The 22,279-nt window shown below is 45.9% G+C and overlaps 2 protein-coding genes and 1 long non-coding RNA gene across 3 annotated transcripts in view; 1 reads left to right on the top strand and 2 right to left on the bottom strand.

The window, feature by feature from the left end:
- Positions 1-9,940, bottom strand: part of cldn19 (claudin 19) — a 34,798-nt gene extending 24,858 nt beyond the window's left edge. The window contains exons 1-3 of the mRNA XM_077711733.1: positions 9,402-9,940; positions 7,825-7,989; positions 7,338-7,422 (exon numbers count right to left, since the gene is read on the bottom strand). Of these exons, the coding sequence (XP_077567859.1) occupies positions 7,338-7,422; positions 7,825-7,989; positions 9,402-9,624 (473 nt within the window). The 5' untranslated portion in view covers positions 9,625-9,940. The remainder of the gene's footprint in view (positions 1-7,337; positions 7,423-7,824; positions 7,990-9,401) is intronic.
- A 9,673-nt stretch (positions 9,941-19,613) lies between these two features.
- Positions 19,614-22,248, bottom strand: LOC144192916 (uncharacterized). Its single transcript, XR_013325492.1, has 2 exons — positions 20,878-22,248; positions 19,614-20,381 (listed from the first exon to the last, which is right to left on the bottom strand). It is a non-coding gene; the product is annotated as an uncharacterized LOC144192916 (long non-coding RNA).
- ap5b1 (adaptor related protein complex 5 subunit beta 1) overlaps positions 21,122-22,279 on the top strand; it is a 32,941-nt gene continuing 31,783 nt past the window's right edge. The window contains exon 1 of the mRNA XM_077711736.1: positions 21,122-21,399. The gene's annotated coding sequence lies outside the window, so the exon portion shown is untranslated. The remainder of the gene's footprint in view (positions 21,400-22,279) is intronic.

Genomic DNA, 22,279 nt, shown 5'->3' with positions numbered 1-22,279 from the left:
GACGCCGTCGGATCGTTCTGGTTTAGTTCTGGTTTCGTCCTGGTTTCGTTTCCTGTTAATCCTCGTAGTCACTGCTGTTTCCATTGACGCCACGCCGCATGTTCTTTTCGTTTGTAATGAGTGGTCAAGCCAAGTTATTTAAGTTATGTTACCCCGTTTATTAAATCAACCTACAAGAGCTACAGATCTGCCTCACCTTTCCATTTACTTCGGCGACTCTGCATCTGGGTTCAACTTCTCCACCGATCCAGTCGCACTACGCGGCGAGATCGTAACAGCACGATCCGACCACCATGGACCCAGCGGAGCGCCACCCACGCTCGCGGCGACGCACTCGGCGACGCCGACCATCTACCTCGAAGACACCCGACTGCTTGGAGTGTATAAGAAACCCCTCAGAATCGTTTAGGAGTTTTGTAATGAACACACCGTGGTGCGGGGCTCTCAGGCACATCATTGCTGGAGAGGAGTCACAGCTGGTAGGAGAATTAGAGCCGCAGCGTACTCATACGCCCCACCACTGCTATGCACGTCGCCCTGGGAAGCCTTTACCGTTTCATCATGATGCCCAGGTGCGTACAACCACCAGAGAGCGCCCAAGTTATCTTATGCCTATGCCCAGAGGAATTGATTCACCATGGAGGGAGCCTGAAGATTCTGGTGAGGAGGACATCGTTGAGGAAATTGATTTTTTCGCTGGCGTTTCGGAATCCGATGATGAATTCTTTGACCAATTCGGACCCCGAGACCTTCCACTGGAGGAGGATTATCCCGATTGTTCCCCCGATAATTCCTATTACAAATACCCCGACCAGCAATTACAGAGTGGGCTAACCACCAATTATGGGGCACGACGTGATGGCGGGGGTGCTGTGCAATCCTCCCAGAGGAGGCGCCGAGCGCCACGCCGTAGAGCGAAGCGAAAGCAATGCCTGGACACACTAACCACTGTCCAAGCTCCTTTTCCGACCACGTCCCTCCAAGCTCCTTTTCCGACCACGTCCCTCCAAGCTCCTTTTCCGACCACGTCCCTCCAAGCTCCTTTTCCGACCACCACCACGCTTTTCCAAGTGCCCGAAGTTACTCGGCCCAGCGCGCCGTTTCAAGTGCCCCAAGCTCCTGTGCCAAGGCCACGCAAATTACTCCCGTTGCCTTTGGGGTCGCCGGTCGCACCCGTACCGAAGCCACGGATCAGGTTCCTGGTGACGGACGGCCATTCTAGCACCGCTCTCCCAAGCACCGCTCTCCCAAGCACCGCTCTCCCAAGCACCGCTCTCCCAAGCACCGCTCTCCCAAGCACCGCTCTCCCAAGCACCGCTCTCCCAAGCACCGCTCTCCCAAGCACCGCTCTCCCAAGCACCGCTCTCCCAAGCACCGCTCTCCCAAGCACCGCTCTCCCAAGCACCGCTCTCCCAAGCACCGCTCTCCCAAGCACCGCTCTCCCAAGCACCGCTCTCCCAAGCACCGCTCTCCCAAGCACCGCTCTCCCAAGCGCCTGCCCGTCCAGCGCCTGCCCGCCCAGAAGTGGCGACGATGCTCCGGCGCTCGAGGAAGACGGGGCCGGCGACGTCGAGAGTGGTATTTCGCCGGAGTCCCTGGAAGATGGGACTGGCGACGTCGAGAGAGGCAATTCGCCGGAGTCCCTGGAAGAAGGGGCTGGCGACGTCGAGAGTGCCAATTCGCCGGTGCCCCTGGAGGAAGAAGCCGGTGTCGTCGAGAGTGGCAATGCGCCAGAGTCCCTGGAAGAAGGGGCGGGCGACGTCGAGAGTGCCAATTTGCCGTTGCCCCTAGAGGATGGGGCCGGTGACGTCAAGAGTGGTAATTCGCTGGTGCCCCTGGAGAAGGAAGCTGGTGACGTCGAGAGTGGCAATGCGCCGGAGTCCCTGGCAGTAGGGGCTGGCGACGTCAAGAGTTGTAATTCGCCGGAGTCCCTGGAAGAAGGGGCTGGCGACGTCAAGAGTGGTAATTCGCTTGAGTCCCTGGAAGAAGGGGTTGGCGACGTCAAGAGTGGAAATTCGCCGGAGTCCCTGGAAGAAGGGGCTGGTGACGTCAAGAGTGGTAATTCGCCGGAGTCCCTGGAAAAAGGGGCTGGCGACATCAAGAGTGGTAATTCGCCGGAGTCCCTGGAAGAAGGGACTGGCGACGTCAAGAGTGGCAATTCGCCGGAGTCCCTGGAAGAAGGGGCTGGCGACGTCAAGAGTGGTAATTCGCCGGAGTCCCTGGAAGAAGGGGCTGGCGACGTCAAGAGTGGTAATTCGCCGGAGTCCCTGGAAGAAGGGACTGGCGACGACAAGATTGGCAATTCGCCGGAGTCCCTGGAAGAAGGGGCTGGCGACGTCAAGAGTGGTAATTCGCCGGAGTCCCTGGAAGAAGGGGCTGGCGACGTCAAGAGTGGTATTTCGCCGGAGTCCCTGGAAGAAGGGACTGGCGACGACAAGATTGGTAATTCGCCGGAGTCCCTGGAAGAAGGGACCGGCGACGTCCAGAGAAGCAATGCTCCGGTTTCCTGGGAGAAGAGGGTTGTCCACCCCCCGAGCAGACAGGGTAAGGTGCCCGACCGTACTAAACTTCTAATATCTCCTGAAGGCAGGCAGTTTGGCAAAGACTTAAGGGACTAGCTGGGATGCCTGCCGGACCGACCACTGCCTCGTCTCGTTTCTGGCTGGCACGGAGGCCTGCCAGACCTGCCCTTGCCTCGTCTCGGATCCGGCCTGCGCGGACGCCCGCCGGATCGACCACAGCCTCGTCACGTTCTTGGCCGGCGCGGACGCCCGCCGGATCGACCACAGCCTCGTCTCGTTTCTGGCCGGCGCGGTCGCCCGCCGGATCGACGTCAGCCTCGTCTCGTTTCTGGCCGACGCGGACGCCCGCCGGACCGACCACTGCCTCGTCCCGTTTCTGGCCGGCGCGGACGCCCGCTGGATCCACCACAGCCTCGTCTCGTTTCTGGCCGGCGCGGACGCCCGCCGGATCGACCTCAGCCTCGTCTCGTTTCTGGCCGACGCGGACGCCCGCCGGACCGACCGCTGCCTCGTCTCGCTTCTGGCCGGCGCGGACGCCCGCCGGATCGACCACTGCCTCGTCTCGTTTCTGGCCGGCGCGGACGCCCGCCGGACCGACCACAGCCTCGTCTCGTTTCTGGCCGGCGCGGACGCCCGCCGGATCGACCACAGCCTCGTCTCGTTTCTGGCCGGCGCGGACGCCCGCCGGATCGACCTCAGCCTCGTCTCGTTTCTGGCCGGCGCGGACGCCCGCCAGACCTGCCACTGACTCGTCTCGTTTCTGGCCGGCGCGGACGCCCACCGGATCGACCACAGCCTCGTCTTGTTTCTGGCCGACACGGACGCCCGCCAGACTTGCCTCTGCCCCGCCTTGTTTCTGACCGGCACGGACGCCCGCCAGACCTGCCACTGACTTGTCTCGTTTCTGGCTGGCGCGGACGCCCGCCGGAGCGACCTCTCCGTCTGTTCTTGGGTTGGTGTGGAAGACCACCGGACAATTCTAGATCTCCCACCCACCCTCCCTGCTTGTTCCCGTTTCTCATGTTGTAATTGACCTTGGGACGTCTAGAATCCGTCCCTTAGAGGGGATGTACTGTCAGGAGTGGCTGGATTGCCTTTCCTGGCATGACGTCACGATAACTATCAGCTGTCACTAATTACGTGATTAGATTATTTTTGGTATTTAAGCATTATGATTTTCTGTGGACGCCGTCGGATCGTTCTGGTTTAGTTCTGGTTTCGTCCTGGTTTCGTTTCCTGTTAATCCTCGTAGTCATTGCTGTTTCCATTGACGCCACGCCGCATGTTCTTTTCGTTTGTAATGAGTGGTCAAGCCAAGTTATTTAAGTTATGTTACCCCGTTTATTAAATCAACCTACAAGAGCTACAGATCTGCCTCACCTTTCCATTTACTTCGGCGACTCTGCATCTGGGTTCAACTTCTCCACCGATCCAGTCGCACTACGCGGCGAGATCGTAACAATCCAGCCCATGGATCAGGGGGTTATCAGGGCCTTCAAAGCCCTCTACACCAAGGCGACAATGGAGGGTCTCATCTCCTCAATTGAAGAGCCTGACGAGACCTTCAGCATGAAGTCCTACTGGAAGGACTACAACATAGCCACGTGTCTAACCAACATTCAGAATGCCCTAAAGGGCATGAAAGAACAGACACTCAACTCCAGCTGGAGGAAATTTTGGCCACAGAAAATCACTGAGGACTATGAGGGCTTCACTCCCAACGAAATTCAGCACTCAGCCGTTGATAATCTTGTCAGGCTGGCTGGGTTGGTGGAGGCTTCTCAGACATGACGGCTGATGAGATTACAAATCTCATCGACTGTCACTTGGACCCACTGACGGAGGAGGACCTACAGGAGATGACCAAGTCGGCGAGTGAGGAGGAAGAGGAGCCTGCTGCCAACGACGAGGGTGACGAAGCTGACGAAGGTGGCCTTACATTACATAATTTGCAGGACCTCTTTAATACTGCCAAAGACCTCCAAAGAAAGGCCAAAGAAATGGACAATAACATGGTGAGGGGAGTCGAGTTCAGCAATCGCATTGATGAGGTCATGGCTGTTTACAGGCGCATCCTCACCGACCAAAAAAAACCAACGTTCACAACTCCCCATAACAATGTTTCTTACGCGCCAAATAACTGCGGGAGATCCATCTGGACTGCTTTGATGTTTTTGAATTTCTGCTATGATGTTTTTGAATTTCTGAGTTTTCTGAATAAAAGTTTACATTTATTACATTTGCAGTGATTTTTTTTTGTATGCACCAACAAAACACCTGCATTCTAATGTGGAATAAAACACTTGAATGAACAGCATATTAGCCTGGTGGTGGTTTTGTGCACGTGTTATACGTTTCTATAAGCGTTTTTGATGGCGCCCGCCTACTTCGCGGATTCGCAGCTAATGCGGTGGGGTCCGGTCCCCATTAACCGTGATAAGCGAAGGATCGCTGTACTTGTAGAAGCTCGTGCCCACCGCGATGAACTGGAAGCGCCGAGGGAACACGCAATCAAAGCTGACAAGCTGGAGAGTCAGGTGGCACGCTACAGGGAGCAAATGCACTAGATGGACTTTTACAAGGCCAAAGTGGGGGAGCTCAAAGAGGATGACAGAATACTGCAGGAAACCAAATAGGTGTTTGAGGATCAATTGGCAGGCTGGAGGGCACACTCAGAACAAATCCAACAGCTGGAGAAGCACAGCCTACTGCTGAAAGCCCGTATCTACGATATGGAACAAGGAAGGGATGCAGATCGTAAATGCATTGAGGAGCTGCAAGAAAAAAAACTTGACTTTGTGTTTAGCTCAAAGGAGGAGCATGGAGGTGTCTCAGCACCTATATTTGAGATAGAAAAACTATCTAAACTAATGACAACTGACAAGGGCGGGAGACTCGAAGTGAGGAGGTGAGTGAGCAGATCCGTAGTCGACTGTTAAAACTGGAGAAAGAGAACCAAAGTCTTCTCCAGACTGTCGAAGAGCTCAGAGCTGTCCATATTCACAATAGCATGCAGTCCGACAAACATACTCACTACAGTGAGAAGGATGTTGCCCAACATTCCCTTTTGTGTAGTGGCTGGAAGTTATTGATAAACGAAAACATGCCATTTACACAGCCAGTGAAACAGCAGATATTTAATACCTTGCCGTCTGGAGTTTTCATGAGCATCAACTCACAGAAGAGGATATGAAGCAACAAGTTTGCAAGACTGTTCAGAATAACCAACAAGTGGAGAGATATTCTTTATATCAGACATAGGCATTGTCGTCATCATTGACTTGACAAAAAGCCTAGTAGTCATCATACCCTCAGCTGCGTATGACGAAATTGTATAGTGCTTCTCCACTGGTCCGCCATCCCAGGCAAGACCCCTTAACTGACATATTCAGACTTGTTAGCACTCCGCCACGATGGAAACATCTCTCACTGTCTTCTTACTTACCCTCCCTCAGTTCGCCTGTAGAAGGCAGATCCACGCCAAAAATTGTGGGCAATGGATCGGGCGTTTGTCAAAAAGATACTAGGAAGCGGGGCTCGGAGTGGTTGTTGTCGTAGCCCAACCGCAATGGCCGCCCGACATCCGCTCCCCTGCCTCCTTTCTCTTCGCCGTCTACGGCGTACTTTGGGGGGGTTGGATATCCTCGGAGATCCTGGAGGTCTCCGGATGTACTTAGGGATATCGACAGTCAGTCCGTAGTAAGTTGTGAAATTGGGTGTCTTGCCTTTCAACCAACGAACTGGAGAGCAATGAGCCGCTGCGCCCGAGCGCGCCGCCATCTTGAACTCACCTTTTTGGAATATACTGATGTCGAGACAACATTTGTTTTTGTGGGGGAGAGTGTGACAAGCTAAAGTGTTTAAGTTATTAATGATAGAGTGTGACATGCTAAAGTGTTTAAGTAATTAATGATTGCATGTGTGATGTACAACTAGTTTTGGATTGGATGGTTACCAGTGTTCGATTAATGATGCCTTCATCCAAATAGCAAGAGTAATATGTTAAAGCCCGTATCGGTATTCGATTATTAATGTCTCGGTGCACATAGGCATGGGGGATTTTTAGTCATTAGGTTTTTAGGTTTGCAAGATATAGTGTTTAGCATGTGAGAAAGAAGATAATGTTTAATAATGTTTGTTTACTTTTGATGTGTGTGCGTGAATGTGCGAGTCTCGGGTTCAGCACATGGAATAGCATTTAGCAAGCTACCCTCGGCCGCCATTATCGTTAGCATTATAATGTGCAGAGTGTATGACGGTCGTAGCAAAGGAAGCTGTTATTGAGATTCCATTGTTTGCCCCCTGCTGAATAGTTAAGGACTTCTCTAAGTTGTAAAGACATAAGGTAACACAAGTTATGACCGTTTATGGAACAAGCACAATTGTATTGGGTTCTAACATGTTGTCAATATATGTGTGTGTGTATATATATATATAATTATGTTTTTTTGTGTGTTATTACAGTAAAAGTTGGTTGTAGACAACAGCAAATCACTGTGTGATTATTTCTCTCTGTGTTTCAAGCAATATGAAAATGCAGGGTGCAATAAATATGTAACTTAAATATCACAATATAAATTTTGCTTCATGAATCATCTATTTTTTCAGCTAACAACCGGAGGTATTGCGTATAACATCATTGAAAACTTCAAGTTAAGATATTACCTATTTCCTCCCAAAAGTGAAATGTGATACAGCTGCCTGGTAACAAATTGTAATGTCTGAATCGAATCACAGCTTTTCTCCAGGAGAATTGTTCAATAAGAAGAAAAAAACATCTTAAAGCAAAGAGGGAAGCAACATTTGTGAAAATACCTGGCATTGGCTGGAGTATTTGGGTTGAAGAATTGATAAGACACCTGCGTTGCATACCAGGAAACAGAAACCAATGTACAAAGACCTGTAAAAAGATAACATATTGTTCTTTGCCATGCCATTCCAACAAGGCTGTGAGGGGTTATAATGAATTTGATTATCAACTAGCCTGCAATTGGCTGTCAACCCTTGTTACCCTTGTGAGGATAAGCAGTACAGAAAATGACTGGACAAATGTATTCCATTGTTTTCTGCTATGTTTAGATTAAGAAGTACAGTAATACCTTGAGATACAGAACTTGATGCGTTCCGGGAACAAGCTCGTATGTCAATTTACTTTCAAATAACATTTTCCCATTTAAAATAACTAAACACAAATTCATCCCACCAGGAATTGAACCCTCAAACTCAAAATTGTGAGCCAGATGTGCTAAAATCCGGCGTAGTTATCAAAATAGTCATCATTTCAAAACATGACAAATCATACCTGCAAGAAGGAAAAGGACCCCTCCAGCAACTGCAATACGTGTCTTGACAGCAGGGTTGTTGTCACCCACCTTTGTGCACTTCATTCCAACCACACTGGTGATGATGCCAATTAAGCCAAGTAATACTGACAACACCATTAAGGCACGACATGTCTGGATATGAACTAGGGAGAAAGAGACAGGGTGTAGTGTTATAGAATAAAAGAAAAATGATTGATCATTGAACATCTTCATTTTGAGTTAGTGATGAGGCACAAATGTAAAATGCAGAGCATAGATATATTAAATGTAAAATATGAAAAAGAAAGCCTTCCTAATTTGGACACACAGGGCTGGTGTAGTCATTGTCTGTAGAATACTAGTGTCCAATAATATTATTGATACACTAATATATTATAATCAGTGTTACATTGTTTTGTTTAATATGTTTCATTCATAACTATCATTTTAACATGATAAAAAATGAATGGCACGTTTTCATTGTTACTGTGTTTTCATTGACTTTGTCTGGACCCCTGTTAAGTATGAAGTGTGCTTCTGTGCTTGGGTATGTGTGGGTGTGCTTCTATAATTGTGAAGGGGTGTATTGTTACTAGCGCCTCAACACAGGCCATATTTATTTCCCAAAACAATACAACATTATTCTGAACATCTGCCTTTACCACCACTACAAAATAATAAATATTAAAATTATATTACATAATTTGAAATACAGTAATCCCTTGAATATCGTGGCTAATGTAGACCAGAGATGGTCGCGATAATCGAAAAACCGCTAAGTAGGATCACCCCTAATGATTACTAAATTCCTTACTACATGTTTTTGCGCCTATACAAAATTCCAAGTACACAAGTACAATTAGCAATAAGCATTGGAGCCTATCACAGCTGACTTCAGGCACGAGGCAGGGGACAAGGAGGCGAACAACCATTCACGCTCACACACTTACCTAGAGGAAATTTAGAGTCTCCAACCAGCCTATCATCATCGTATTTGGAATGCGAATGGAAATCGGAGTACCCGGAGAAAACCGACACATGCCCTGGGAGAACATGCAAACTCACACAGGTGGACTAACCTGGATTTGAACCCAAGACCCTCATTGTAAAGCAGAAGCGCTAACCACTCGGCTGCTGGGCCGCCCTCAAAATTTAATGGATAATTTCCTCTCTGAGACGGACAAATATGTTTTATTTTTTTAATCAAGATGGTACTGAGAGGAGTAGCTCTCTCTCTCTCTCTCTCTCTCTCTCTCTCTCTATATATATATATATATATATATATATATATATATAGAGAGAGAGAGAGAGAGAGAGAGAGAGAGAGCTACTCCTCTCAGTATATATATATATATATATATATATATATATATATATATATATATATATATATATATATATATATATATATATATATATATATATATATATATATATATATATATATATATATATATATACTATATTAATACATGGTTCTTGGCCTAAAATGGGAAGTTATCATTGTTTGAAAATCTAACTTCAAGTATCGCTGTTTCACTCAAAAGTGTCATAAACAAAAAGACACTGTACTCACTGTCAAGAGAAAGCATCGAATCAAATATCTTGCACTGGACCTGTCCTGTGCTCTGTGAGGCGCAACTCATCCACAGCCCCTCATACAGACCCACAGCAGTGATTATCGCATCACCGACATATGATGATTGCTTCCACTGGGGTAAAGCTGTTGTCGCAATGATGCCGATCCAACCACCCAAGGCCAGGAAGTAACCTAATAATTGCATCCCTAAGTTAGCCATCCTTCTGGAGCTGTGTCCCTACTTCAATTCCGTTTAATTCCTTTTTAACCACTGCTGTTTAATCCAGTACAGTCACTGATTTTGTGAACAATACTATTTCTTCTTCAATATGGCTGCAATGTCAGATTGTTTAATTTCTTTAGTAGAATGCCTCTTTATTTGCCAAGACGACAGTTTTATAATTATCCTTTTTGGATTGAAGATCCTTGTATAAAGCCCTCTTAGTCGCTTTCTTTCAGATGTTCTCTTCTCTTCTTGCTTTGCTCCGCTCTTGTGTTGCTCCAGGCACAAGTGTGTCAGTGAGGAGTAGAAAGAAGTTGGACAAAGAACACCATTAATTGGTTAAAGGAATGGGGGTGTGATTTGTCCATTCATTGGCAGTCACGCCTTTGAGGGCCACGGAAAAAGTGCTAATAAAGTGAATTTATATCTAATGTGCGGGATCTACATGTTCAATGCAACCACTTAGCTTTTTATGGAATAAGTTTGACACCAGTGATTTGGAGCTATTAATCAAACCTCTAAAATGTGACTCAAATCCAAATGAGGTTAAAAGCAAAGAGCACTTTTGGCCACAAACATGAATCTAACTTCACACTTTTATCTAATGACAAAACAGACTGCTGTACTATTTCCGTTTTCTGTTGCCATTCTCTATCTGGAACTCCACGTAATGTCACTCAACAAGATAACTTAACCTTATCGTTGTGCCTTGCAGAGCTTTCGGGGGATTACAATGTCCACTAAGGCATTCATTCACTCATGCGCTTTCACTCAACTGGTCGGAAGAATGTTGTGCTCCCAGGTACATGAAATACAACTGCTTTAAGTTTATCATTTAGCTCACTCATTTTTCTGATTCCTACCAATTGATGAATTAGTGAAGGTGGCTTGGTATGTTCATCTTAAAATTTGGTTCCAATATGACCAAAATTGTATAAATCCCAAAGCCTTGCTGCGACACTGCATTGTACTACAGGGAACTGCAATATGACGCGTGACATCAGGGAAAAGCAATTTCAGAACGAGCGTGTAGCAATGATGAAGCAAATATATTGTATTTTTAGATTTAGATTAGAACTTTATTTCATCCTGTATTCGGCAAATTTCCTTGGTTGCAGTAGCAAGACAGACACAGAAGGCATTGTAGACCTAGGTAAAAAAAAACTAGAGCCACACACGGGAAGTCCACAAGGTCGGGACCTTCTGCAGACTGAGGTTAATTATGCAGATTCACTCAAGCTGATCCGTACAGTCCCTGAGTAGTCTGGAGGTTTACCTAGATCCTCCTAAAATGTACTATCACCTGATCAGCAGCAACAGAGAGGCCGGTGGGGGGCTTTAAAGGACACAGGCAGCCCAGCAAGCATCGCCAGCTCTCATAACTATGATGGAATGCTCGGTCTGGGGCGTAGCCTCTTCTCCCGGTCGTCCACTGTTCAAAGCTGATCCCACGTGACTGATAGCAGAGGCAAGGCTGAACGGCTCCTAAGTCTAGGACTACCACAAAGAAACCAAGCCACGCGATGGGTGGGGTCAAGTCGCAAAGGTCGCAGAACAATAAAGCAAAAAGCACAAGTGCAAAGCAAAGTATATGGGAACACATTAAGAAATATTAAAATGCAATGGAAAAAAATAGGAATCCAGGAAAAGCACAAAACGAGCAAGAGTGGACAGAGCTACGGCGCCATCTTGGTTGCAGTAGCAAGAACGGATCAGACACAAGAAAAACACATTGTGGAAATAGATGAAACTGGAACCACACACAGGAAGTCTTCCTCAACGTGGGGTACTTCTGCAGACTGAGGCCAAGGTTGAAAATATGCAGAGTCACTCTTCCAAGCTTATCCGCACATTCCCTCAGTAGTCTGGAGCTGAAAAATCAAAATCTAATCAAATCGAAAGCCTTTATTGTCATCATACACAGCTGCATATAACTAAATTGGTGGTACTACTCCACAACGTGCGTTTTCCCAGTAAAAACAAAAATAACACATCCTGATGAGGTAAATTCTAAAATATTGTGTGACATGCTAGTGTTTGATTTATTGTCAATCGCGTGTTGAGGATGTGCGACTGGTTTGGATTGGATGTGTGTCAATGTTCAATTGTTGATGCCTTGGATGTATGTCGGTGTTTGATTATTGATACCTTGTTGCATTTAGCTTGAAACACGGGAAATTTTCCTCATAACAGTAAAGTTAGATTGAAGAAGCAAAAACGAATCACTGTTCTGATTATTTCTCCGTGTTTCAAGATAAAATGCAGGGTGTAACATTGCACAATCTTATTGCACACCCCAAACTTATTGCACAGAAGGGATTGTGTGTTGTGCTGTGGGAAAAAAATCTGTCCCTAAGTCTATTTCTCTTTTGTGAGACCTGTAGTTTCTGCCAGAGGGCAGCAGCTGGAACACGTTGTGACCAAGGTGATATAAGTCCATCACAATGAGAGCAGCCAATGATTTTCCGAGCGGTGTTGATCCCTCTCTGCATGGCTTTTCTGTCTGCTGCCGTGCTTGCAGCGTAACACACTGTAATGCAGTATGAGGATACTCTCCACAGTGGCTCTATAGAAGGTTACCAGAAGCGGAGTGTCCAAGTTCCTCCTGAGTAGCCTCAGAAAATGGAGTCATTTCTGGACCTTCTTCACCAGCTTGTCTGTGATGTGAACCCCCAGGAATTTGAATGACTGGATCCTGTCTACGCATACTCCATTTATAAGGAGTCGGGTCAGATCTCTGCTGCGTTTGCGAAAGTCCAGGATTATTTCTTTAGTTTTCGTGGTGTTTAGTGTGAGATTGTTCACCAAACACCACAAAGACAGTTTGTTGACCTTATCTCTGTAGGTAGACACATCCCCCTGAAATGAGTCCGACCACAGTGGTATTATCGGCAAATTTGATGATGGAGTTACAGTGATGGGTTGGTGTACAGTCGTATGTGTACAGGGATTATAGATGATGGGCTCCAACATGTTCCCAGAATCCATTTCCTCACCCATCCCCTTTTCTGTGGAAGTCAACTTGTTGGAATATATCAGTACACAACTTTGTGGGGAGCCAGTGCTCAGTGTAATGGAGAAATAGAGCTGGGGACCAAGTCTAACAGTTTGTGTACGGTTGGTTAAGAAATTCTTAATCCAGCAGCAGATGGAATAGGATAGTCCAAGTGCGACAGTTAGTCAGCCAGAATATGCGGTATTTTAGTGTTGAGGGTTGAGCTATAGTCAATGAAAAGCATCCTCACATAGTTCCCCTGGTGGCTCAGATTTGGTTGATTCAACCCTGTAGTTTTATAAGTTTTTGTTGAGTTATTAAACAAAGCCTACAAATGAGAACAAATGGCCTTGTTCCCTCCGGCGTCACGGCACATGGGTAACGTTTCCCACGACCGTAACAGATCAATCCGACCAAATAGACCCAGCGGGACACCACCCAAGCTCGCGCCGACGCGCTTGTCAACGCCAGCCATCCTCCTTCAAGCCACCCAACCACATGGAATTAATGTGAAGCCCCTCAAGCTCACATTAGGAGTTCAATATGGACACGTCGTGGGGGAGGCACCTCAGGCACGTATTTGCAACACAGGAATCTCGGCTAAGAGGAATTTCTGATCCCCCATTCACTCCTACACCCTCCCACCACTTAGCCCGTCACTCTGGGCTGCCTGAACAGTTAAGTCTTTATGCCCAGGTGCCGACAACCACAGTAAATCTCCCATGTTATTTGATGTCAAGAACGAGCAGATCTTTTTAACAATGGAGGGACCCTGATTATTCTGAAGATGAGGACGACGGTGAGCTAATCGGAGTTTCTGACTCGGACAGTTATTTTTTTACCAATTCGGGCCCCAATACGCTCCACCGGAGGTTGAGGACCCCTACCTTTTTTCCGATTATTCCTACCCGGATTACCCCGACCAGCATCTGCATGGTGGGCTGGCCACCTACAATGGGCCACCATGTGACGGCGGGTGTGCTGTGCAATCCTCCCGGAGGAGGCAGCGAGCGCCACGCCGTAGGGCAAAGCAGATGGCCCGACCTCGCCCGTCCAAACTCCTCAGCTGACCTCGCCCATCCAAGCTTCTCGCCTGACCTCGCCCGTCCAAGCTTCTCGCCTGACCTCACCCGTCCAAGTTCCTCGCCCGACCTCGCCCATCCAAATTCCTCGGCCGACCTCGCCCGTCCAAGCTCCTCACCCGACCTCGCCCGTCCAAGGTCCTCGCCCGACCTCACCCGTCCAAGCTCCTCGCCCAACCTCGCCGTTCCAAGCATCCCAAGTTCCCATGCCGAGGCTATGCAATGTACTCCCGTTGCCACTGGGGCCACGTCGCACCCGTGCCGAAGCCACGAACCAGGCTTCCGGTGCCGGACTTCCTTCCTAGCACCCTTCTGCCTAGCACCGTTCTGCCAAGCGCAGTTCTGCCTAGCACCGTTCTGCCAAGCGCCATTCTGCCTAGCACTGTTCAGCCAAGCACCGTTCTGCCTAGCACCGTTCTGCCAAGCACCGTTCTGCCAAGCACCGTTCTGCCAAGCACCGTTCTGCCAAGCAACGTTCTGCCAAGCAACGTTCTGCCAAGCAACGTTCTGCCAAGCCACGTTCTGCCAAGCAACGTTCTGCCAAGCAACGTTCTGCCAAGCAACGTTCTGCCAAGCAACGTTCTGCCAAGCAACGTTCTGCCAAGCAACGTTCTGCCAAGCAACGTTCTGCCAAGCAACGTTCTGCCAAGCAACGTTCTGCCAAGCAACGTTCTGCCAAGCAACGTTCTGCCAAGCAACGTTCTGCCAAGCAACGTTCTGCCAAGCAACGTTCTTGCAAGCCACATTCTGCCAAGCACCGTTCTGCCAAGCACCGTTCTGCCAAGCACCGTTCTGCCAAGCACCGTTCCGCCAAGCACCGTTCTGCCAAGTAACATTCTGCCCAGCACCTGCCTGCCCAGCCTGCCCAGCGCCTGCCCACCCAGAAGCGGTGGCAATGCTCCGGCGCCGCTAAATGACGGGGCTGGCGACGGCGAGAGCGGCAATGCTGCGGCACCCCTGGATGATGGGGCTGGCGAGAGCGGCAATGCTCCGGCACCCCGCAACGAGGGAGTTGGCGGCCCTCCGAGAAACCAGGGTAAGGTGCCCGACCGTTCTAAAATTCTGATCACTCCTAAGGCCAGGGGGCTTGGCCAATACTTAAAGGACCAGCGGGGACGTCCGCCGGACCGGACACGATCACTCTCTGCCACCGGCTGGCGCAGAAGCCTGCCGGGCCGACCAATGCCTCGTCTCATTTCTGGCCGGCGCAGACGTCCGCAAGACCAGCCACTTCCACGCCTCGTCACCGTCCGGCGCGGACGCCGCCGGACCGACCACTCCCTCTCCATCGTCTGTTCACGGGCTGGTGTGGACGCCCCCGGACAACATAATGGCTAACACCCGCCCTCCCTGCTTGCTTTTCGTTTCCCAGTCAGCCATAGCGCACAGAGAAACACAGGCGACACTTGCACTCGCAATCAAACCGCCACTAGTGGCAATCGAGCTCGGGCCTGCCCGCACCGAAGTCAGGCGAGAGAACCACTCCAACAGGGTTGTTCAATATGTCGATTGCTAAGCTACTATATATAGATTGCATGACAGTAAGATTTGATCCAAGGATTGGATATGCAGTAAAAAAAATTATATGCGACTTGAGCTGGGAAACAGCGCCATGTCAGCCTTGTTAAAAAAATAATTTTGAAACTGCATTTACTATTTCCTTGGGTTTTCGCTGTGTCATACTCAAATTTGTTTGATGATCTGAAACCTTTGTGTGTGATAAGTATGCAAAAAAACCAAATCAGGACGGGGGAAAATACTTTTTCACGGGCCCGCAAGGTAGAAGGATGTTGAGAGTGGCCAGAGAATAGGGCTGGGGGTTGACATTGCAGTACATACATGGTTGTAGTGAAGCGTCGCGTGGGATGGGGGACCATTTTCCGATAAAACGATTTAATTCTTCGGAAAAAAATACAATTACAACGCGGGCTGGCACAGTATTGAAACTAAAGAGAAGAACACAGCGTCCGTGAGTAACTCTGCAGTTTTTTTAATTGATAGTTTAGATTTTTTGTGTTAATGTGCTTTTGTTTGAATAATGTCCGTTGCTAAACATTTGTCTACACACTCATGCTTCAACAACAATAGATAATGTGTTTTTATTCATTTTAATGGTAGGATTAATAATTTTCTTTTCCTTCTCATTTTATTTGTGTTTCGTACATATTTCCTAGACAATTGCCATACTTTTATCATTTGAAAGGGTTTGCTGGAACTATTTTCATGAATTAGGAATCAAACACCTGTGGTAGTAACTAATTTCATAAGTAGATGGACGACTGTGTAAAAATATTTGCATCTATTAAATTTCAAAATGGCTTCAAAAATTCTCAGTCTTCTAAACAAAAATACATTCAAAACCTGTTGCTGGTTTTGGCATCATATCAGCGATAGCTGTGCCTGTGTCTATTGTCTACTGTTCTCAGAACTGCTTGCGTCTTTTGGCCACTTTCCTTTGAGAAACAATTGTCAAATCTACAAAGAACAAATACACACTATAACAAAGTGGTCAGTGTTCCACTCTGTTTGTCAACTAAAACAGAATTGCGGACAATCGAACTGCTGTAAGCACACTACATCATTCACATACACATGCACACACAAAAGACACACCCACACAACAATGTGCTCAAAGCTTATGCACTGTATCATTACTTAGAATTTTAAGAAATTCTCTTTTAAAAGATGTTAGAAAATGAGTTGATGAGAGATTAGCATTTGTGGAAGTCACAGTCACAATTACTATGAGCATTGTTATTGTTAAAATTATATTGATAGATATAATTATACTTATTGAATTGACTGTGTTTACTCTCAATATACAAGTACAATACAAGTAAAATGATATTTAAAGTTTAACCATAAAGTGCTCACATAATAAGTAGTTAACATAAGTTGTCAACATATTAAAGCCTATCAGGTTGTATTGGGACTATAAGAGTCATTGGCAAATGAATTTCGCTTCACTGTGATGGACCTATGAGTTTAATGTATTTTTTTCATAGACAGTGGGTTAAAGAGTCTATTCAGAATTGTCCATATTTTGTCACCAGCCTGAAATATATCTTTATGAAAATACCCCACAAATTAAAATCTAGTGCTGCAGTTCATGCTTGTTCAAAATGATAAATGAATTCTGAGCAAAACTTTCTTATCAAAAGTTATGAATAATAATGATAAATAGAACGACAAGCGGTGACAGCGGCGACGGGGGCGGCAACAGCGGCGACAAGAGTTTAATATCTAAATATATACTGTATGGCTCTTGTGAATATAATTTTGAAAGCTGGTTTCAACAGTACTTAGATATCAAATAGCACTTAGATATTAACCTCTCTCTCTCATGAATCAACAGTGGATATTTAGATATTAAACACTTGTTGAGAGCTGTTTTCAACAGGACTTACTCTCTGTCACCATTTGACTGGCAACCAAAAGACCGGGGACCAACGGGGAACAAACGTCCGGCAACCAAACGTCCAGGCGACCAAACATCCGGCGACCAAACGTCCGACGACCAAAAGTCTGGGCGACCAAATGTCCGTGCGACCAAACGTCCGACGACCAAAAGTCTGGGCGACCAAATGTCCGTGCGACCAAACGTCCGACCAGGCCCTAACAATGTCACAACTAGTTTTGAGTGGATGTATATCGGTATTCGATCATTGAAACCTTGAGGCACTTACTTCGACCAGTGCAGGAGATCTTCCTCAGATCAGTCAAGTTGGATTGAGAAAGCATCAACGAATCACTATTATTATGTCTGTAGAAATAAATAAGGAAGAGAGGGAAATGTCAAGATTATTCGTTTCTCATTATAATATATTTGCTTGTCTATAAGTTTTCTATTTTGTACAAGGACGCTTATTGAAGTTATTCTGTAATACTATATATATGTGTGCATTTAATCGTTTTTGTATAAGATCTTCTTCAATTTGTCTGGAGCGAGCTCGGGATCGTAACATGTCAGAGTCCTCGTTCCAAGGACTGTTTACTGGAATGCAGACCTGGAAGGACGCTTACGAAATTACCGATTGAGCGTGATCGCTATCCAACAACATCCATGATTACTCGCATATTGTCGTAATTTGTCATCACACCCAGAAACTTTTTCATGCGCAGTTTCTGGGTGTGATGACAAGTAGGCTTTTGTTGTTAATGATGACGACAGGGCCTATGTCCGATTATTATTATTACTATTAAATCGTGACGCTCTTTTCGCTTGATTATGGAATTGTTTTGCCAAATGGAGGCTTGTTCGTTTAATTTCCAATGGAGTTGTTTTTGAGTTCCAACCTTAATTGTTATTATTGAATACCTGATATGTGATGAGCTGTTTTTTTGCTTACACAATTGGATTAATCAATAACCTTGTATTTTTTTTATTTGTGGTCTTAATTGGGCAGGATAAATTGCCGCTCGCCAGGATTTTCATCTGTGACGAGGACGATGTCAGAATGAAACCTCCTTGCAAGATTATCATCAGAAATGTCAAATTAATATTTTTGTTATAATTAATCAGATGTGTCCCTGTATTGTTTTATAATTATAATAAAGTATAATTATTGATGAACCCAACAACGCTCTAGGGCCTTTGTCTCCCGACTGGCCCGGGAACACCTTGAGATACTCCCGGAAGAGCTGCATGAAGTGGCTGGGGAGAGGAAAGTCTGGGCTTCCCTGCTGAAGCTGCTGCCCGCGCGACCCGACCTCGGAAAAGCTGAAGAAGATGAGATGAGATGAGAGACATCGTTTTGTCTTACAGTCGTGACCACAATCTGCGCACCCGATTGAGGTTTCTTGTTTTTTTCTGTGAATTGCATAGTACTATTGCTCTGAAATAGCTAGTGTACGCCCTAATAGCCACATTGGTAAATGTGGCTGTTTTTGGTCATCAAACTCATTTAAAAGAGATACTTTGCCTTCCATTCTATTCCCTTCTGACCTTTCCACTATTAAAAGGAAGTCATAGATCGCTATCGTACAACGTGGCTTCAGCCTTACACCCACAGTATACTACACTGTTCTGATTCCCATTCTGAGGGGTTTTGGTCTGGTCTTCCACATATGCGCCGGTCCAACACTGACACTGCTGTAATATATTGATATTATAACTTTTAGTTGCATCAGGTTATACAAGTGTATTTAACCACCGCCACCTAATGGCCATTGTGTAAAATAGTGTGACCCGGATGTTGACATGTTGTGAGTCTGTCTGAGTTGCAATAAAGAGCGACGCACGTGTGTAAGTTGGCTCCGTCGTCTTGTGCTGTTATGGATATATTAATAGTTATATATTAGTGCAGTTATCACAACTGCAACCATACGAATGTCCTCAAAACTTCCCATTTGACTTGTGCGCACTTTAGTAGTCCACAGTTCTGCATCCTCAAGCACTTTTATTGGTGCTGGTATAAGTGCTTGTGTTATGATTTTATGTTGCGCATGTACCTCAAGATCGACTTTATTGGACGGTCTCTTCAATGCGCCCGTGGGCTGGGTCACTGGTATCGGAGTCACCAGTGCCCACAGCATGCAGTTCACATTACTAGGAGGTGAATCTTTAACATCAGGCTCCTCATTTGGGCTATCCGTGCTGTTCTGTTCCTTCTTAATTTTCAATCCCGGTGCACACATCTTATTATAGCGGTTCAGGTGGTACCACCCCATGGTGCCTTCCATTCTAGACAGTTGTGGGTGTTGTTAGTACAAGGTCGAAAAGAAACATGCCAACAATTGCCATGCGTAGGTAGTCGCACGTAAGTCGTACTCTCTTATGCCGTAATCCCTTATGTCGTCCTTATGTTTGCTTTCAAAACAGATGTCCCTTTATATAATCCCTCCGTCTTTCTGATAGATTCATAAATAATTACCCTTCCGGCGTAATTATCAATCACTGCAGGCAGACATCTTATTCAATTATTGACATTTAATTAAATAGATTGCATCATGATAAGGACCTTAAGGGAAGATACATCAAAGCAACAAGACTTCCCCCTTGTCTTCAAAGCATCCTCCCGAACAGTAATTCCCGTACGGCTTTTAAGGCCATAAATCAAAACAATTACAAGGTTATTTATTAATTCAACATGCGTAAGCAAAAACAACATCTGTAACTAAAATAACAATCAAGATATTTTAACAATAACAAAACAGGAAACTAAAACCAACCTTCATTTGGATTAAAACAATCACGCTTTCATTTGACATAACAATCATATAACAATTACATAAAGAAGCCCAAGTGCGTCACGAGGTATGCACACTATACGAGTGTTATGGAAGTGGCAGATATCCGTATCTGCAAGCCCAGACTGGGTAAGATGTCGGAAAAACAATCCTTGGATAAGCTGTCCTCGTGAGAGGACCAGACGACTGTTTATCAACCCGAGCATTTTTCGAACAATAGGAAGAATGATTTAACGAAGAAATGATTTACTACACATATATGTATAATAATAATACAGAATAAACCCAACACTTTCCTGACTGTTGTTTGAGCGTATGTACCAAACAGCAGTTCAGAGTACCCAGCCTTTTGGGAGTCCTTGGATGGGGTGCTGGAGAGTGGAACAGTGGATCAGCTCTACACCCTCAGCAGACTTCATCCAGCTCTTCCAGGAGTATCCCAAGGTGTTTCCGGGCCAGCCGGGAGACAAAGGCCCTAGAGCGTCCTCCTACAAAATATAAAGCAGTCTCCATATGCTTTGTAGAGCCCAATAAAATAATCGCCAATATGTGAAAAACTAAAGATGTTCAAATATAACCTTTAACGGGACAAACAATTGTTCCCAGTTTGGAGCAAATTGGGTGGCCAGGGGATTACCCCTAACCAATCTCCATATTCTTTGTGGAGCCCAATGAAATAATTGCCAGATTCTGAAAAACTAAAGAAGCTCAAATAAAACTTTTTGAGGCACAAACAATTGTGACCAGTTCAGAGCGAATTGGGCGGCCAGGGGATTTCTCCTAACCGGTCTATGTATGCTATGTGGAGCCCAATAAAATAATCGTATATATCTCAAAAACTAAAAAAGCCCATATATAACTTTTTGCGGCACAAACAATTGTGACCAGTTTGGAGCCAATTGGGCATTTTGTCGGGGGTGGTGAACTCCGATTGACCTATTAAAAAATCTTTAGTATCTCAAAAAGAGATCAAATAAATTTTACCAATCACATTTCAGCCATTATCAGAAATCTGCCTCAAGGCCTTCACAATCAGTTCTGCTGTCTCCGCTGCCTTAAACAACCGTCGATTATACTGTTGCTTTAACCAATCAGATTTTGAGTTGGCAACACCACAATGGATTGTTGCCGGCGTAGGGATACGACATTGCCTTGATGCCTTGACACCGGCGTAGCGATACGTCCTTGCCTTGTCGCAGGCGTAGGGATACGTTATTGCCTTCTCGCAGGCGTAGAGATACATCATTGCCTTGCCGCAGGGATACGCCATCGCTTTCACCAACTATGATTTGCTAGGGATAGAGTTAGCCAGAGCTAACAAACTGTATATGTAGCGAGTTGCACAAGCAAATATATTGTTGTGTTGATTTAAAGCCATTTTCAAGACGGACTATGCCAGAAATACGACAGGACAGGCTCAACTTTCAGCATTAGCTTCGATGGCGTTATAAAAGAAGGAAGAAAGAAAGGAGGATGGATATTGTGTACAGTTAAAAGGGATTTTTGGTGAGTAAAATATGGCTATATTCCTAAATAATATTTCACTAGTGGACCAAGTTCTGATATCTGAAAAGCTCCAGTGTTTGTATTTAATCACTAAATGCTGCTAGGAAGTGGATTTTACCCCATTTTGGTGCAATTTTTGCCATTTCGCCTTTGACGTCCATCGCAGTTTTTTTAATCATCCCCCTGGCCCGGTTGTAATGTCTGAAAATCTCCAGTATTTGTATTTAATCAATAAATGCTGATAGGAAGTGGATTTAACCCAATTTTAGTGCTTTTTTGCCGCATGGACATTTCGATGTTCATCACCGTCTTTTTTCCCGGGGAAATGATACTCCAGGCCCGGTTCTGATGTATAAAAAGCTCCAGTATTTGTATTTAATCAATAAATGTGGCTAGGAGATGGATTTTACCCGTTGAAGGCGCTATGAGAAAATGCACGGACCGTCACGGGAGACAAAGGTACTCCTGAAATGGGGTCGACGGAGGTTGCCAGCTCTGTTGACGTCACGCGACAATTCAAATAAGCATCAATATCTCGAAAACCATAACGGCACAAACGTTTGGGACAATTTTAGAGCTTCAATCCCCGCGAGCCAGACCAGGATAAAATAATTAAATTAGTTCGATCTGCTCTCCATACCAGTTAGTGGCGGTACTACCCAGCTAAGTTGTAAGTGAAACCCCAGAAGAAGAAGAAGAAGAAGAAGAAGAAGAAGAAGAAGAAGAAGAAGAAGAAGAAGAAGAAGAAGAAGAAGAAGAAGAAGAAGAAGAAGAAGAAGAAGAAGAAGAAGGAGAAGGAGAAGGAGAAGGAGAAGGAGAAGGAGAAGGAGAAGGAGAAGAAGAAGAAGAAGAAGAAGAAGAAGAAGAAGAAGAAGAAGAA

Source organism: Stigmatopora nigra, unplaced genomic scaffold, assembly GCF_051989575.1.
Source record: "Stigmatopora nigra isolate UIUO_SnigA unplaced genomic scaffold, RoL_Snig_1.1 HiC_scaffold_29, whole genome shotgun sequence".
In the NCBI taxonomy this organism is placed as follows: domain Eukaryota; kingdom Metazoa; phylum Chordata; class Actinopteri; order Syngnathiformes; family Syngnathidae; genus Stigmatopora; species Stigmatopora nigra.
The sequence above is the reverse complement of the archived record's forward strand: the minus strand, read 5'-3'. Positions and strand labels throughout refer to the sequence as shown.